We start from the raw sequence: 19794 nt of genomic DNA, 5'->3' as shown, positions 1-19794 counted from the left end.
AGGCACATGGCTGTGGCAGGATTCAGCTCCTTCATCAATTTTCAGGTTAGTATGGCTGAATCACTTATAGTTTGTAGAAGTTCCCTTACTGCAGACTTTGCTGGCAGTTGAGACTGGTATCTTTCTTCCATGAGAGACATGGTGATATGCCACATTACTTTGGAAAACAATATTGGACATGGTTGCAGTCATATGGAGAACCACTGTGTATTTGTTTAATTTATTCAAACTTTTATTCTTCTAGACAACACTTCCTCAGACAGTTTTATTGGCTCAGGAGACCTAAGAACCTTTGGCCAGAGTGCAAATGGCCAGTGGAGAAATTCCACTCCGGTATCAGGTTCAACTTTACAAAAATCAAGAAACAGCCGAAGTCTTTACCTCGAAACCCGAAAGACCTCAAGGTAAGTATTCTGGCTGCTTAGTTCACAAGCCCTTTCTCCATTATAAGGGAAAATGGCCATAGGACAGTTGTTACTTTGGCACTTTTAAGAAGTAACACAATTTTTGAACTTTAAACCATAGTGCATACGTGTGCATGCTAAATCACTTCAATCATGTCTGACTCTTTGCGACCCTATGAACTATAGCCTGCCAGGCTTCTCTGTCTATGGGATTCGCCAGGCAAGAATTCTGGACTGGGTTGCCATGCCATCCTTCAGAGGATCTTTCCAACCCAGGGATTGAACCTGAATCTCCTACATCTTCTGCATTGGCAAGCGGGTTCTTTACTACTCGTACAAAGATGTGGACAAATTCATTTTGTACTTTCAACTTTTAATTTATTTGGTGCTGAATTTTGATGACAGCCAAAGTGAAAATGGATCAATTTCTGCAACTTTAATAGCAAAGAAACCACATTTTGCAGACTTTTGACATGAGCAGAGACCTGACTTCATCCAAAGCAGCCTTTTACTTGGGTCCACTATTTCTATTAGATAATAGATGCATAAAGAACTTCATCGTAATTAGCCTAACTTATAAGCCCTGCTTATTCCCTCACCAAATTTATTCTGATTATTAAAGGCAGATGAAGTTTGGCTTAGAAACTTTCCCCTCAAATACTTTATGTTAGTAAATTTTTTACATGGTATTTATGATTTTTAAATATTACTCTGGTGATAGATTTTAGACATGTATGGTCATTTAGTTTTTTGCTTAGTCAAAGCTAAGCTTTCTGGTGTTGGTTGAAACCAACCAGATAATTTTTATTTTATGATTATTAGCACATGACCTCTGGAAACATGTACCCCTAGGAATTGTCTTCCCTACTTCTTAATATTTAAAAAATTATAAAAGAATTCATTAATATAAAAAATTCATTAATACAGTTGCATTGTAAAAATTAAAACATTGCCAATAAAGCCAAAAATCCCTTGACCCCTACTCACAGTCTTACTCCCTTCCTCTTCTTGTGTTTGCTTCCAAATCTTTTCCTGTGTTCATTTCTCTTTCACTCTCTCTTACTTATATATATCGAATGATATGTATGCTATGTAATACTATAGAATGTATAATATGTTGACTTCATTAAAGATATTCTGTATGCATCATTTGGCAAGTTGCTTCTTTTTACCCAATAATGCCATACTGCTATTTTTTAATATAATGTTATTATAGAAACAGGGCACATGCTTTGTACAAAGTTAGAAAATACAGATAAGCACAAAATAAGCAATAAAAACTTCATATTCCCACCAGAGATCACCTTTGTAATGTCTTACATTAATATATATATCCTTCCAGATATTTTCCTGCTTACACTCATTTTTTTCCAAAAATGAGTTCATAGTGTGCATACTCCTCTGTAATCTTTTTCAGTCAATCATCATCTCTTTTTTCATTCAGTACATTTTATCTTGTACACTGAATAAATTATATTTAAATTTTCCTAGTTGACCCAAAAGTATCCTTTACAGCTAGTTTATCCAAACCTTATCCTTTTACAGCTAGTTTGTACAATCTAGAATTGTATCGGTAGTTATCCCCCTTCAGTTTCTTACAGTCTTGAATAGCACTTGCTTTTCTGTATAGTTCCATCATGTGTTATAATTATTTTTTAAGTAGATAAATTAAGATTTTTGTTGGAGTTTCAGTATCAAACTCTCAAAAATTAATAGAATGAATATACTGAAAAGTAGAAGGATATAGCAGACCTGAAAAGCGCCATGAACCAGTTCAACATGATTAAGATTTATACAGTTTTCACACGGTGGTAGGATACAAACTCTACTCGAGCCCCGTGGACTGTGAACCAGGAGGCTCTGTGTGTGCATCCAGGGACATGAGGCTAGGAGCAAAAGTCTCATGGTCTAAAAGTACTGAAATCATAGAGTCTGCTCTCTTATCACTGTGGAATTATGTTAGAAGTCAATATCAAAAGATATTTGAAAATAACCCACATATTCTCAGGTGCAATGTGACATTTATTAAGAGAGTTCTTCAACTTAGCCATTGAAAGCCTCAATAAAGTTAAAGGGTGATTGCAGAGAAGAAAGCATTTAAATGAGAAATTAGTATCAAAATGAGGGATTAATATTAAAGATACTTTAAACAAAATCCCATGTATTTGGACATTAAATGTCCACTTTTAAATAATGAGTGTATCTAAGAAGCCATAACAAGGAAAATTAGAAAATATTTGTAATAGCGTAAAAATGAACAGAGAATTTACTAGAAATTGTTGCATGCAGCTGAAGCTGCTCGATGCAGTTGAATACAACGTGGAGTCTTGAATAAGATAGTGAAAAATAGCATAATATTTTGTGAAATTTGAACAAAATCTGTAGTTAATACTCTATCACTTGTTAATTTCTTGTTTTGTTTTTTTTTTTTACAAAATAGTATTTCTTTATATTATCAGAATTGGATTAGAAGTTTCAAGCCTCATTCAAATTTTTTTTAATATAACTTTTTAAAAAAAAATCAGTAAGATAATAAATTTTCTAGACTTTCAGCAGTAATATCAGATCCTAAAATACATGGAACTATATCAAAGTTTTCAGTGACTGTAAGTTAGAAATCTAGCATTCTGTTCATTCTAAGTCGAACAATTATGGAATCAAAATGTCATAAATTCTTTTGGTTAGCCAAAAACTCATAAATCTTCTAAAATATACATATTACACATACTGTGTGTGTGTGTGTGTATATATATATATATATGTATACAAAAGCTTTTCTACAGAATAGCACCCCCTTTTTTATGACATGATGTTTTTCTACATAATTTTTACCTTTTGGATTTGGCACCTTGCTTCCTCATAGTATCATCATTTTGTCCTCTCTCCTGCATGTATTTTATAAACTAGATTTTTTGCTTGAATAAAAGCTGATACTGTGTTACATCACATTAGAAAACCTACAACCATATTGTTAGTGATGCTGGGTTGACCTCTGGATTAGAGTGATAACACTCTGGTCCTGAGTTGTTAGGTTTTCTTCCCCCTTTTGACTAAAAATGTCACCTAAATAATGTTACTTTGGCATTATATGAATGACCAGTTTCAAATCAACCTAAGTTATTAATATTAAATGATAATCCTTATCTGATAATTTTTTGAGGTGTAATATATAACATTGTAGTAATATTTGTATATATTATGGAAAATGATCACCACAATAAGTTAACACCCATCATCATACAGAAAGATCTACTCTCTCAGTAGCTTTCAAATACGGTATTACTAACTGTAGTCACCATGCTCTATATTACATCCCCGTGACTTATTTTGTCACTGAAAGCTTGTACCTTTTGGCCCCCTTTGACCTGATAATAATTTTATTAGAGTTAATGAAATAGTATTTTTCTGATTTTATCATTTCTTTTGTACTAATTAATTGGCACTCTGCTATAAGGGAGAGCTTTTTTTGTCATTAGTTAGAGCTGTTTGGTCGGAGAAGGCAATGGCAACCCACTCCAGTACTCATGCCTGGAAAATCCCATGGATGGAGGAGCCTGGTAGGCTGCAGTCCATGGGGTCGCAAAGAGTCGGACACGACTGAGCAACTTCACTTTCACTTTTCACTTTCATGCATTGGAGAAGGAAATGGCAACCCACTCCAGTGTTCTTGCCTGGAGAATCCCAGGGGCGGGAGCCTGGTGGGCTGCCGTCTATGGGGTCGCACAGAGTCGGACACGACTGAAGCGACTTAGCAGCAGCAGCAGCAGCAGAGCTGTTTGGTTACCCTCTGGAAAGGCAGATTATGTGATAATAAATCTTTCTTTTTCATTACCAATTTTCAAAGTAAGTTTTAGCCACTTCATGTGGTTCAGATCAATTCAGATGAATTCAATCTATGACAATCGTTACTCTTCTAATGCTTCCATTCTCACAGCGTTGGCCAGTGGGAGTTCCTTCAGTCTTCCATCAGTGTCTGATTCAACCTCGTTGGCTGTTGGTAGCTCCCTTGCTTTCTGGCATTGCAGGATGCCCTCATGCTGTTTCTTTAGGTAAAAGAATCTTTGCGTTAAAACACACACACACACTCTAGGAAGAATAAATACAAAAGACACTGTGGGGAATCCATTATATCCTTACCAAGCAAATTGTATTGGCCTTCCCATCTTTTTCTGGCTGCATCTACCCATCTAAGAAAAGAAGCCTGTTCCTGAGATTCTAAGTTCTCGCTCCTTTCCCCTCTCCATCACACATAAAAATCATCAGAGTTTGAAAGAGTTAGAGTATATGTACATTTTTATTTTCTTTAGATCTAATCTGATTTCATTTGGATTCAGACCACATGTATTGATTTAAAAAGTTCATTTCAATAAATTCAGCTTAGTTAGCTATGTACATTATTCTTCATCCTCAGCAGAAGGAAAATTATGAGTGTAAGTAGCTGAGTGATAATAAAGAAGAACATATAGGAAATAACTATAAATTATTAACCTAACCTTAGAGATAAAACTGGATTTTGAGTCCACAAAAATATTTTTATTGTCAGTTTTCTGCATTATTTGAAGCAGATATGGTATAAAGAAACAATTCTTCAAAAGAGGTAAGCAGAGAGGCCAGAAGAAGTCACAGTGATGCAGCCTCATAATAAGCCTTCTAGTTGTTTTTAGTGATAGATGGGAGCCCTCTGTTGGCCTTTTAGGAAACTTTAAAATTCAATTGAAAGACTCATTTGAGCTTCAGCTTTATTCATCTTTGCATATTTAGTCTTAAAGTATTTTCCTCCAAAAGGCTGGAAGAGGGCCTGCAGGGAATAAATAGAAAATGTGTGCCTATTAATGTACCTTGAACCCAGATTTTCTGAAGAAATTTGATCCATTGTGCTTTCTGTCATAGATGGTGAAACTAAGAAATAAAATTTTAGATGTTTGATAATTACATAGTTTGGCAGTGTAAGACTTCATAAATGGCAGAACTTGAAACAGCAACTTATGTATCATTTCCCTCACAAGGTACATCTGTCATTCTACCTGTTAATTTTTTGTTTCTATTATTTCTTGAAAGTGGAAATAATCACTTGCTGAGATTTTCATGTCTTTTCTTACAAACTCTATTTTTTTTTTTTTTTAGTGGATTATCAAACAATTTTACAGGAAAGTCAAACCATCATTGCCACATGTCTGCATATGAAAAATCTTTTCCTATTAAGCCTGTTTCAAGTCCATCTTGGAGTGGTGCATGTCGTCGAAATCTTTTGAGCCCCAAGAAAACTCAGAGACGACATATTAGCACAGCAGAAGAGGTAAGGAAAAGCTGCTAAAGGTTAAACTTGCCCTACATTCAGCTATTTGTTCCCTCTGACTTAGATGTTTATTAACCATTGCATTTACTTAACCCTTTATGTGGTTTTTTTTTTTTCTTGATTACTCTTTGAGTGCTGTCATCTGTTCTAAAAAAATTAAGGAGATAATTTAGCAGTATTTTTCTTACCATCTTGTATTCCTGTTGGATAGCAGACTTAATCTTCAGTATTGTCTGAGTGGCTTCTCATACATCAAACTATCTCTTTTCTTTTTTGGACCCTTCCTAAAACTCTAGCTTCATGTGGCAAAACTGTTAACCTTGCTGGATTTGATAACATACCTGCCCGCCCTTCTTACCAGGATAATTTTTCCTCAATATAAAAGAAAAATCAAGAAGGCACTTAAACAATTTACATCTTTTCATTATGAGTAAAATCTTTGAGATCATAAACTTTCTCCACAAGAAAGATGTGTTGACACTGGGTTGTAATATTCATTCAGTAAACCTAAAGGAAAAAAATCATTTCTGTAAATATAATGTATAATTTATACAGTAAGGAAATGTACTTAAACCTGTTCAATTAAATATTTATTATCCATCTAGTCAGCTTTGGCCTGGTTGCTGTGGAGATACAAATGAATAATGATCTCACACTTAGATAGCATTAGATTTTCCAATGTGCTTTCCACATATATTACTGTTTTGAATTCTTTTAATCTATGAAATAGATAGAGATGAGGTAATAACCACATTTACAAGGTTGGAAAGTAAAGGTCAGAAGTCACACAACTATAAACGGTCAGCCTGCAACCCAGTTCTTTTGCATGAGTCCAGTGTGGTATGATTTCTGCTACACAACATGGTGATGTGGTTCCTGCCCATTAAGAGCTTCCAGAGCCTGAAGTCAAAAATACAGTGTTACGTACTAAACAGTTAACGTAATTTGGTGGTGAAGATCTCTTAGGTGGCAAAACTTGATTATTTGTGACATGGTTAGTTAAAAATGCTGTATGTTTTTTGGTTTTAAATTTGTATTGAATCTACAGTATTCACAGAGGGTGACAAAACTAGTGAATCATCAGGGAGGAGGATAGACAAAACTGGCAACAGTTGCCTTTAGTGATAGCTGAGCAACGCTATTTCTTTTTCACTGTACCATTTGTAACACTGAATTTAGTACCATCAGTTACTGCATATATAATTTTTTTTTAATTACTGGAGTTGTAGGAGTTGTGCTTCTTATAGAGCCTAGGCAGTCTGCAGATTACAGAGAGACTTGTGGGGAAAGAGTGACGGCATGGCAGCAGGACGCAGGCCTCCCAGACCCCTCCTTGCCTCTTGTGGCAGCTGCTGGGATCACGAATATCCTTCAAACCATGTACATTGTAAGCCCACACCATTCACTCATTAGCCAACCAGTATTTGGGACAACTCAGCCCCCCCTCCTTCTTTCACCTTCACTTCCAACCTGAGGACTTGGGCTGACCAAATACTTTCGTTCTTCCAGTCTACCCTCCAGGCCACAGGCTGGGTCAGTGGAGAATGGGAGGCTGGTTTCTCTTTCCTTCTGCAGTGTCAAGAAGATGCCAAGGATTGAACCTGTCCTATGGAATAAAAGTTGCAGAAAATTTTACCTCAGTTGTTTTTAGGCCTTTAATCTGCTGTGAAAAGCAGGGTACTTGTAGTATAGAACTATGAAGTAGTCTGTAAAAATATTGGACCAAACTTTATTAAATGAAACTCTCAACAGATTATTTTAGATGTTTAATCTTAGGTGTTACAGATAATACATATTAAAATATTACTTTTTTCCCACTGAAGTAAGATTATTGATGGGAGCTTATCAGTTCAGTTCAGTTCAGTCACTCAGTCATGTCCGACTCTCTGACCCCGTGGACCGCAGCACGCCAGGCTTCCCTGTCCATCACCAACTCCCAGAACCTACTCAAACTCATGTCCATTGAGTCGGTGATGCCATCCAACCATCTCATCCTCTGTTGTCCCCTTTTCCTCCTGCCTTCAATCTTTCCCAGACCAGTCTTTTCAGATGAGTCAATTCTTCACATCAGGTGGCCAAAGTATTAGAGTTTCAGCTTCAGCATCAGTCCTACCAGTGAATATTCAGGACTGATTTCCTTTAGGATGGACTGGTTGGATCTCCTTGCTGAAAACTTATAAACTGGAGGAAAAGTTATATTCCATGGAAATATTGGGATCTCCAAGGGAGGTGCTGTTGCTTATGTTTAAAGAAGGAGAAGTGTATAATCTTACGTCTGGAGCTGTCTAACATCTTCAGGAATATGAAGCCATCTATAGAATTAACGTGTCACCACTGAACTGTTCAGTTTTACAACAGAGATTTGAAGATATATATGAGGAAGAGGAATTTGGAAATACGCATGTGGTGGCTGTACTACCACTTGGCTGATGGCTGATTCAAGGGCAACATTAAAGAACAATAGTATCTAATTAATAGTAATCTCTAGCCACATGCCCTGTTCAAGTTAATTTAAATAAAATAAAAATGTAGTTTCTCAGTCACATTAGCCACATTTCAGGCACTCAGTAGCTATACATGGCTAGTGGCTACAATATTGGATAGTGCAGATTAGGAACATTTCCATGATCACAGAATGTTCTCTTAGTACTGTTACAGAGGATGTGAGTTTCTGTTTGGGAAAGAAAAAATACTAAGAAAAAAATAGAAATGTTAAATGGCAATAACACAGGTAGTTTCTTTTCAGTTATATATTGCTTCCAGACATGCTTCTGTGCTACATATTAAGCAGCATTTTAAGATGGTGGGCTGCCTTACAAATGACACTGGTGGGTTTATTCTTTTTTTTTTTTTTTTAAGAAAAACATACTTTACTAATTATCCTTAAACTTATTAAACTTTCTGTGGTCATTTATTAGATTTATAACATAATATTAGCAAACCTCCTTTGCTCTAATATTTTACCCAATTATAGCTTCCTTTCCTCTTAATTTCTTAATTTGCTCACTCAATAGAAAATGGTTTAACAAGTACTATTGTTGTTCAGTCGCTAAGTTGTGTCCAACTCTTTGCAGCCCTGTGAACTGCAGCACACCAGGCTTCTCTGTCCATCACTACCTCCTTGAGTTTGCTCAGACTCATGTCCATTGAGTCAGTGATGCCATCCAACCATCTAATCCTTTATTGCCTCCTTCTCCTCTTGCCCTCAGTTTTTCCCAGCATCAGGGTCTTTTCTAATGAGTCAGTTCCTCGCATCAGGTGGCCAAAGTATTGGTGCTTCAGCATTAGGCATTCCAGTGAATATTCAGGCTTGATTTCCTGTAGGATTGACTGGTTTGATCTCCTTGCTGTCCAAGGGACTCTCAAGAGTCTTCTCCAGCACCACCATTCCAAAGCTTTAGTTCTTTGACATTCAGCCTTCTTTATGGTCCAGCTCTCACACCCGGACATGAATACTGGAAAAAATATAGTTTTGACTGTATGAACCATTGTTGGCAAAGTGATGTCTCTGCTTTTTAATGCACTATTTAGGTTTGTCATAGCTTTTCTTCCAAGGAGCAAGCGTCTGTTAAATCATAAATAAGTTTAAACTGAAAGTATGGGGCTTGAAGAGATCTCAGGTAATTATTTGAAGTAGAGGACTTTTTTTTTAATATGTTGTTTAGGTTTGTCATAGCTTTTCTTCTAAGGGGCAAGTGTCTGTTAAACCATAATCAGTTTAAACTGAAAGTATGGGGCTTGAAAGTGAAAGTGAAGTCGCTCAGTCATGTCCGACTCTTTGCGACCCCATGGACTGTAGCTTACCAGGCTCCTCTGCCCATGGGATTTGCCAGGCAAGAGTACTGGAGTGGGGTGCCATTGCCTTCTCCAATGGGGCTTGAAGAGACCTCAAATAATTTGGAGTATTGGACATTTTTTTCTGTTCATTTTTTGTTGTCTTAATGACTGTGAGGTTGTTCAGGCTCAGACAGAAGCTTTTCTTTGAAGATATATTTATTGAAGAAAATGATTTGTTGGGGACTTGTGTGTGTGTTAAATTATTTTTAAAAGTTAACTTTGTGTTGAATTAATCTAGATTCATTGTAATTTGCATTAGATGAGTCACTTAATGGCATATTGGTTCTTCATGTTTTATTTATAAGTATAAAAATTTATTCCAAGAAAACATTTCTTATGTGATAGGAGGGAGGAGGGAAATGTTTCTAACTTTTTATGGTTTAATTCTTAAAATATTGTATTGAATTGTGATTTATAATATTGTGTTAGTTTCAGGTGTACAGCAAAGTGATTCAGTTATACATATATTTATTCTTTTTTCAGATTTTTTTCTCATATAGGTTATCACAGAATATTGAGTAGCGTTCCCTGTGCTATACAGTAGGTCCTTGCTTGTTGTGTGTCTTGTAATCGTAGTGCGTATGTGTTAATCTCAAGCTGATTTATCCCTCCCCTACTTTTCCCCTTTTGTTTGTAGTATTTAGGGTACCACAAAGATCCTTTCTATCTCATCTATTCTTGGTGTTCTCTTGAGGTCTTTAAGTGATGGGGGTATTTCTTTGCCTTCCCTTCATATGCAGAATAGCCTCTTACACCAGTATATCTGCTTTACTTTTCTTCCTGTGATAAGATAATACAGTCAAAGCTTTTTAAGATGTAATTTGTTGAGATAGTGGAAATGAACTACAATTTAGAGTTAATATCTATGACCCAGGTGTAGTACTTCACTTCTGATTTCCCTTCCCTCCCTCCATTTTACCACCCTTGAAAACAACATACTGTTAACCCCACAGTATTGTGGATTAGGTTATTTGGTATAGTGGGAAAGTGGAATCAAGATTTATATTGAGGTATTCAGAATTTCAGTCATTAAAGTGCCAGATAGTACAGCTTTCCAGTATATAGATCACAGTGGAGTTAGTTGGCAAAGATCTCTCTTACACCCTAATAATCTGTAATGATGCTGCTTTCTTTTGATTATGTACTTGAAGAATTTTCATAATAGCAAATTTGTGTTTTAATAAGGGCTTACCTGGTGGCTCAGATGGTTAAGAATCCTGCAATGCAGGAGACCTGGGTTTGATCCCTGGGTTGGGAAGATCTTGGAGAAGGGAACAGCTACCCACTCCAGTATTCTGGCTTAGAGAATTCCATGGACGGAGGAGCCTGGCAGGCTACAGTCCATGGGGTTGCAAGGAGTTGGATAAAGAGACATTTATTTTAATTATGATTTTTAATTATAAAAATATATAGACAGTCTCTTCACAAACACTAAAAAAAGAGGACCACCATTGTCTTGAATATATTAAGGTCTAAGGGATAAGATAATGGTATTTATTTTCTTCATAGAGAACATTGCACATTTTTTTCTTCTCTTGGTTCTATTTTGCCACCAAATAAATGCTCAACTACTTCTTTCTTTTGTGATCACTCAACTATTCAGATTTAAGGATAGCTCTTTCTCATAAGGGGTTGTCAAGTTGCACAGTGCAAGGTGTATCTTGTTAGATTGGTAACATTATACTGACAATGTAACTGAAATTTACTGTGTACCCCTTGGACTGCAAGGAGATCCAACCAGTCTATCCTAAAGGAGCTCAGTCCTGGTGTTCATTCGAAGGACTGATGCTGAAGCTGAAACTCCAATACTTTGGCCACCTGATTCGAAGAGCTGACTCATTGGAAAAGACCCTGATGCTGGGAAACATTGAGGGCAAGAGGAGAAGGGGACAACAGAAGATGAGGTGGTTGGATGGCATCACCGACTCAATGGACACGGGTTTGGGTGGACTCCGGGAGTTGGTGATGGACAGGGAGGCCTGGCGTGCTGTGGTTCATGGGGTCACAAAGAATCGGACGTGACTGAACTGAACTGAAAAAAAAGATTGAAGAAGAAAAAATTTAGTGTCTCTTACCTTTGCCTCTATTATTGCTTTATTCATTGTGCTTTTAACAAACTTTTGTAATCGAATGAAATGCTTATGTGCGTACTGAAATGTTGCAGTGTAGGATGTTGCTAGCACTGGCACGAAGTGTGATTATTTTATGAAAGTTGATGTGTGTATTAAACAGTATATAAGATTTTTTTAAATCCTGGGGCATGTTATTTAATGAATGCAGCCCATTACTTCAGGGGATCTATGCAGGGTAGGTACATGATTACAGTTACAGGTTCTCACGTAAACTGGTTCTCTGCTAAATGGCCTCATTTCTCACTGTTTTTCTCCTGATTCACACTGACCTTACTATTCCTTGAACACATCAAGCATATTCCTGTCTGAGGCCCTTTGCATTTGTTCTGCCAATACCTGGAATACTCTATAAATTTCTATGACTGATTTATTCCTTTGATTTAGGTTTCTGTAGAAATACCACCTTTTTAGAGAAGTCTTATCTGTTCTTGCTGTTCTTCCTCCATCACTTTGTGTTCTCTTCAGTTTTCTTCATGCTACTTGACTAATCTTTTGTTTGTCAGTCCTTCAGCTTTAATGTAAGCTCCCCAAGGCACAGACTATTTTATTCAGCACAGCATCTCTAGTGCCTGGAGCATAGTAGGTGTTTAGGTCAGTAAGTGAACTATGCTGTGGAATATATGCTTTTCCCTAAATTCAGTATTGGAACTTTACGGAAAAAAAAAAAGCCTAAATAAAAGTTGACAATGAAAACCATCTCTGGAAAATACTTAAACTCTTAAAAATTGGGTAGAATAGGAAATAGCTCTGATCTTGACTGTTCCAATTACTTCCTTGTGATTTTTCTAACAGGTATCGGGAGTCAAGGACTTTGTTGGAGTCCTGTTTAGAGTCCTCTTTTTTTTTTTTAATGTTTTATTTCTGGGACAATCAGTGATGCAAAAATGGCCTCCTAGTTTCATATCCTACAGTTTCTGTGTGCTGCTGTAATTTTCCAAAATATACTGTTGAGTATTTGCTTCACTCACTTCTCTTATGTGTGCTTTATAATTTTGTAGAATATTATTAATGAACCATAAGTCTTAATTATCATCAAGACACTGCCAGAGCTTTAACAGAGCTCTGGGAGTCTAGATATTACTTAGAGAAACATTGCCTCATTGAATGTATTTAAGATTTTTTTTCTTTTTTTACAGACAGTTCAAGAGGAAGAACGAGAGATTTACAGACAGCTGCTACAGATAGTCACAGGGAAGCAGTTCTCTATAGCCAAACCCACCACACATTTTCCTTTACACCTGTGAGTCACAGAAACATATTTCAAATGAATTTTATTCTGCATTTTGTTATTGAATGTTGAAATTGTTTTCTTTTCTTGCTAGGTCTCGATGTCTTAGTTCCAGTAAGAATACTTTGAAAGACCCACTGTTTAAAAATGGAAACTCTTGTGCAACTCAGATCATTGGCTCTGATACTTCTTCATCTGGATCTGCCAGCATTTTAACTGCCCAGGAACAGTTGTCCCACAGTGTGTTTTCCTTACCGTCTTACACCCCAGATGCTGGTACATTTGGATCCAAAGATTCTGATCCTGTCCATCAACCCGAACATGACCACTCTCTTTCATATCAGGCAGATAACTTACCAGCTTCAAATACAGAATCTGAAGGTAAAAATGGAATTGTACAGCTATAGTTTCAGTAACCAGTGAACGGTTTATTGGATCTATGAGAATTGTATGAATTATAGGCAAGGTAGTAATACACATGTAACTTAATTAAGATATAAGATACCTTAAATACATTTAATTCAGTTAGCCATGCCATGAGTAAATGAAACATATAAGTAGCTTACTTTTTTCTTACAAATGATTGAGAGGCAAATGATTTCATATAATATTTAAAAGGTTAACTTCCTGAACAGTCTTCTGTCAAGAGTATATTAAGCCCACTTACTTTAGTACTTTCTCCGTTTCTAGTACTTTACAATGAAAATTAAGTACTCTGAAGTTCTAGGAGTTTTGAAATATCAATTAAGAATTGAAGTAAAAGTTCTTAAATAAGTAGTACTTATAAAACCTGTGTAGTAGGTTTATGCATTTTGGAATGGTTGTCAGCAAGTTTTGAAAACAGAATTTTCTGTCTAACTTTCAGCTAACCAAAATATTTAGTCTCTTGGAATTCCAGTTAATTAAAGGTTTTACTATGGTAGTTGTTTGTGTGTTTGCTTAGTTTTCCTCTCCTTTAGGTATGTATTATGTGTGTATTTATGGTATGTATTTAGGCATGTAACTTAAAGCAAGGTTTTTAATCTGTTCCTGACTTGGGGATAAAAATTGTTGGTGCCATCATTATATGGCTACACAAATTCACAGAAACTTAAAATTTTGTGAGGTGATTTACTGAGAATTATTATTAAAAGCCTTTAATCTCAGAAGCATTTGTTTTATGTCAGATGCTTAGATACAACTAAACTGGAACAAATATACAATATGGAATGGTTTAGTTACTTCCTTATACCATTTTTTAAATATTCTAAATGAGGTTCTAATCATAGTGCTTTAGAAGAATATGATTCCTACCTTTATCAATAGAAAATAAGTGCTAGAATTTGTACTGTTTGGACTCTGCTGCTTCTCACATAGCTGTTGCTTTCTTTCTTTCTGCCTTCCCCCTCTTCCCTTCCTCCTTCCCTTCCCTCTTGCACCTTGATCAGTCTCATACTGGTTCATGAACTAAAGACTTTTGAGAGATCTTGGCATGTTCTTATTTCTCAGGAATAGAAGAAAGAAGCACAGGGAACAAGCACAGCCCAGGAGAAGATGCTGAAGGGCATATATACTTTTCTTTGGCTTTATTTGTGAGACAGGCTCTTCACTAAGCCCTGTTTGTGGCTCAATGAAAATGGACCTGCCTGTCTTTCTCTTCCATCTTGCCTTTATCCTTATGCTGTGTTATTTTTATGGAAATAGAATATAGCAAAGTATGGGAACTTAAGCTACAGACATCTAGAAGGTACAGCCATGTGGAATTTTGTTAATGATAGGCCCTTGTGTTTTTTCTTTAGGATCAGACTCTGTGATTTTACTCAAAGTGAAAGACTCCCAGATTCCAACTCCCAGGTAAACTTTGATTAAAGGACATTCTTAACATTGTTTTCCCTCTCTTTAATCACAATTTCTTCACTAAGAGTTAAGTAATATAAAACAGCCTCAACTCAGACCACTCTTATGTGTTGTTTGAATTATTTCAGTAACTTCTTAATTGATCTCTTTTCCTCAAACCTCCATTGTGTTCTTCATGCCATTTTCCACCGTGTTCTCTAACCCATTCTTTGCCTTGTTCATTAGTCCATCTTCAGTTCTGCTGAGTGAACTTTCTAAAGTGCTTATCTAATCATTCATTAAACTCCCTCAAGAGTGGCTGATAAGATGTGGAATCAAGCCTGAACTCCTAGTACAGTATTCAGCACTCTTCCTCCACATGCCTTGCTTCCTCTCATACATTTTTTCTTTAACAAATATTTATTGATAGCCTAGGGGTGCTGGTACTGGTACAGACACTGGAGGTAATAGCAGTTAACAAAATGAAGTTCCTACTCTCAAGAAGTATACATCCTAATTGTACCAAAAAGACCTTGATGCTGGAAAAGGTTGAGCGCAAGAAGAGAAGGGGGTGACAGAGGGTGAAATGGTTGGATAGCATCACCTAATCAATAGATATGAATTTGACCTAACTCTGGGAGATAGTAAAGGACAGGGAAGCCTGGCGCGATGCAGTCCATGGACTTGCAAAGAGTTGGCCGTGACTTAGTGACTAAACAACAATAAAGGAGAGGGATGGGGGACAAATAATAACAAATAATTAAATATACATATACCTGTTGGTGATAAGTACCATGAAGAAAGATAAAACAGGGTAATATATAGACTGGGGATTGGGAGTGCTATTTATCTAGATGGTCATGGCACGTTTCTGCTAAGATGACATTTGAGAGACATAATGGAGGTGAGAGAAGCAGCCATGTGCAAAATACTGGATTCTTTCATGTGTTTATTATATGCTGACTTACAAGATGATAGGTATTTTCATACTTTCACATGAATATGTGAAGTGTTTCTTCTGCCTGGTATATTCCCCCTTTCCCCCTTCAACTTGTGTATCAGGCAGTAGTCTTTTTCTTATCTTTTAAGTCTCAGTTTAGATATGATCTTCTGTATGAAACTTCACCCCACTGAGAGGTACCAAGTATTTCTTCCTCTGTAATCCAGTTCAGTTCAGTTCAGTCGCTCATTCGTGTCCAACTCTTTGCAACCCCATGAATTGCAGCACCCCAGGCCTCCCTGTCCATCACCAACTCCCAGAGTTCACCCAAACTCATGTGCATTGAGTTGGTGATACCATCCAGCCATCTCATCCTCTGTAGTCCCCTTCTCCTCCTGCCCTCAATCCCTCCCAGCATCAGAGTCTTTTCCAATGAGTCAGCTCCTCACATGAGGTGGCCAAAGTACTGGAGTTTCAGCTTTAGCATCAGTCCTTCCAAAGAACACTCAGGACTGATCTCCTTTAGAATGGACTGGTTGGATCTCCTTGCAGTCCAAGGGACTCTCAAGAGTCTTCTCCAACACCACAGTTCAAAAGCATCAATTCTTTGGCACTCAGCTTTCTTCACAGTCCAACTTTCACATCTATACATGACCACTGGAAAAACCATAGCCTTGACTAGACGAACCTTTGTTGGCAAAGTAATGTCTCTGCTTTTGAATATGCTATCTAGGTTGGTCATAACTTTCCTTCCAAGGAGTAAGTGTCTTTTAATTTTCATGGCTGCAGTCACCATCTGCAGTGATTTTGGAGCCCCAAAAAATAAAGTCTGACACTGTTCCACTGTTTCCCCATCTATTTGCCATGAAGTGATGGGACCAGATGCCATGATCTTAGTTTTCTGAACGTTGAGCTTTAAGCCAACTTTTTCACTCTCCTCTTTCACTTTCATCAAGAGGCTTTTTAGTTCTTTTCCCTTTCTGCCATAAGGGTGGTGTCATGTGCCTATCTGAGGTTATTGATATTTCTCCTGGCAATCTTGATTCCAGCTTGTGCTTCTTCCAGTCCAGCGTTTCTCATGATGTACTCTGCATAGAAGTTAAATAAGCAGGGTGACAGTATACAGCCTTGACGTACTCCTTTTCCTATTTGGAACCAGTCTGTTGTTCTATGTCCAGTTCTAACTGTTGCTTCCTGACCTCATACAGGTTTCTCAAGAAGCAGGTCAGGTGGTCTGGTATTCCCATCTCTCAGAATTTTCCACAGTTTATTGTGATCCACACAGTCAAAGGCTTTGGCATAGTCAATAAAGCAGAAATAGATGTTTTTCTGGAACTCTCTTCCTTTTTCCATGATCCAGCAGATGTTGGCAATTTGATCTCTGATTCCTCTGCCTTTTCTAAAACCAGCTTGAACATCAGGAAGTTCACAGTTCACGTATTACTGATCCAGTATGGTAATCCAGTAGGTTACTGTTAATACTTAGATTGCTATGTCTGCCATATTGGGCCTTGGCAATCAATTGCTAGAATAATACTATTATCAATTTTCCATTGAGACGATTAGGGATAATAAGATATTCTTTCTTATCTCAATTCCCCTACATCTTTGCAATTTCCCAGTATGTGGTAAGCTTTTTAGATATTTTAAAAGTATTCTCAAAAAAAAAAAAAGTATTCTCTAGTTAGTATAGTTTCTCAAGGAGACTTTACAGTTTAGATTCTTTATAGTTTTGGGGTTTTTCTGAGTTGGATCTGGGTTCTGATCTTGCCTTTTCCAGGCTTCATGTAACTTTGAACAAGTTACTCTTCTAAACCTCAGTTTCCTTATCAATAAAATGCCAGTATTAATACCTTACTATTGAATTGTTGTGAAGGTAAAAAGTGTTTTATATGTATGCACAAAAATAGGTATTCTTTCTTGGGAAAAAGTTGATTTCATATAATGAGTGCTCTGAGTTCTTCTTTACTGAGTCTGTCTTTCCTTTATGGAGAATTTCTTTTACTGATGACTGAACGTGAGATGGATGAGAAGTAGTCTTGGGTGAGGCTCACTGGATAATGCTGTCTATCAGAGTTGGAGCCTGCTCTCTCAAGGCTTGGTTGATTGGCTCCTTAATCTCCCACCACTGCCTCTCAGTTAAGTTCCAGCAATGAAGATCTGCCCTTATTTCCCAGAATATGCCATGCATTTTATGCCTTTGTGTTGTTATACATTCCAACCCCTCCCCCTTCTGCCTGGAGTTTGCTTTCTCTCCTTGTCCACTTGTTATACTCTTATCTTGCTTTTTAAACTCTGACTCAGGTGTTGGTTTTTTCCTCAGGACATTTCTCTGGCTTCTCCAGATATCATTAGTCTTTTCTTCCAGTACTTCTGTCTCTGTCCCTTGTGTTACTAATATCTTTGCACCACCTCCTGCTTTCAATAATAGCACGTGGCGCATTAAAAGTACTTAAATAAATCTGGGTTAAATAACAAATTTCCTAGAAAGCCTGAAATACTCTCTCGAGTAGTCCAAATACTCATCATCTCCATTGTGGCTTAATGCTTTGGTTTATTAGAAGACACTTTACAATAATAGAACACAGTCTGGAATTGGACTGCGGTAGTTTCTAATCGTGACTCTTCCAGGGCAAATTATTCTTTTGAACTCAGTTTCCTTTTCTGTACAGTATAAGTAATGTTTCTCTATTACACATTGTATTGAGGCTTAATAATTTGAGGATTATCATAAGGCTTTGCCAATATGTAAAACCTCCCAAGGAGAGTTTTGTACATAAAGTACTAAGTAGGTGCTTATTGCATCAGTTATATGAGAAGTAATATGTAATCTCTGAAAAGCAAAGGGATTTTGCTTTTCCTTTCCTTCTGTGTGTTACTTTCCTACACCAATAGATACCTTGATGCATTAAAGAGAAGTGCTTGTCCTTTACATTATTTATTTATTCAACAAATATTGAGTGTCTGCTAGATGTCAGGCACTATTCTTGGTACAGAGGATACAGTAGTAAATACAAAAGACAAAAATTCCTATCCTCATCAAGTTTATATTCTAATATGGGGAGCATTGGGCTTCCCTGATAGCTCAGTTGGTAAAGAATCTGCCTGCAATGCAGGAGACCTTGATTCGATTCCTGGGTCGGCAAAATCTGCTGGAGAAGGGACAGTCTACCCGCTCCAGTATTCTTGAGCTTCTCTGGTGGCTCAGCTGGTAAAGAATCTGACTGCAATGCAGGAGACCTGGGTTCAATCCCTGGGTTGAGAAGATCCCCTGGAAAAGGGAAAGGCTACCGCTCCAATATTCTGACCTGGAGAATTCCAGGGACTGTGTAGTCCATGGAGTCACAAAGAGTCAGACACGACTGAGCGACTTTGTGTTTTTTTTTCTCTTTCATGGGGAGCAGATTTGAGTAGCATGATCCAGTACCGTGAAATTCTGCGTGATTGCTTGTCACATCGTCATATTGTGCAATAGATGTGTTCTCACGTTCATTTATCTTTAGTATCATACACTAAGTAGTCTCTCTCAGTGCTTCCACTGATCTCTGTGACTTTCTTTCTTGGCTGTTACATCAGTTGTTCACTGCATTAAGGAGATAGGCTCCCTTCTCTGTGTTCTCCTCTTATTGACCTCAGTGACAGTGAATAGGTAATAGAACAGCATTTTTATCACTAAAGCCCAAAACTAAGGGTTACTGGGAATACTGATTCTCAGAAGTTAGGCTTAGGAGCAAAAGATTACCTCTGAGCCCTTATTTTTGCCTTTACAGGACAGATTGTAGAAGTTTAAAAACTGAAAGGGACTCTCATCTCCATATTTACAAACCCAGAAATTGAGGTCCATGTAAAGGGAAGTGACTTGCTCAAAGTCACAAAGCTAATCAGGGACAGCTCTAAGAGATTCCAGTCTCTTTTAACTTTCAGTTTGACACTCTGTTAACTTGTTCTGCATATCTGAAAGTTTTCTTTGGAAAAGTGCTCACTTGCCTTTCTTTTGGTTTTGTGAGAACTCCTTCAGTTAGAGGGGAGATGAGCAATGAGATAAGAAAGTTTGAGAAGAGCAAAAAGGCTCTAGAACAAATAGCATACCTGTGACTCTGCTAGCATTATTCCCTTGGGTTGTCAGCAAGAGCTGCGTGGAA

General features: G+C 37.2%; 1 protein-coding gene across 4 annotated transcripts in view; it reads left to right on the top strand.

Moving 5' to 3' along the window:
* Positions 1-19794, top strand: part of SENP1 (SUMO specific peptidase 1) — a 52460-nt gene that overhangs the window by 12610 nt on the left and 20056 nt on the right. For all 4 annotated transcript variants that reach the window (XM_005905463.3, XM_070370685.1, XM_070370684.1 and 1 more), the window contains 5 exons: positions 245-404; positions 5529-5700; positions 12806-12909; positions 12992-13278; positions 14676-14730. In XM_005905463.3, coding sequence (XP_005905525.1) covers positions 245-404; positions 5529-5700; positions 12806-12909; positions 12992-13278; positions 14676-14730 — 778 coding nt within the window. The remainder of the gene's footprint in view (positions 1-244; positions 405-5528; positions 5701-12805; positions 12910-12991; positions 13279-14675; positions 14731-19794) is intronic.

The sequence above is a fragment of the Bos mutus genome, chromosome 5 (genome assembly GCF_027580195.1).
Source record: "Bos mutus isolate GX-2022 chromosome 5, NWIPB_WYAK_1.1, whole genome shotgun sequence".
NCBI classification, from domain to species: domain Eukaryota; kingdom Metazoa; phylum Chordata; class Mammalia; order Artiodactyla; family Bovidae; genus Bos; species Bos mutus.
Note: the sequence above shows the minus strand (reverse complement) of the source record. Positions and strands in the feature narration are given on the sequence as shown.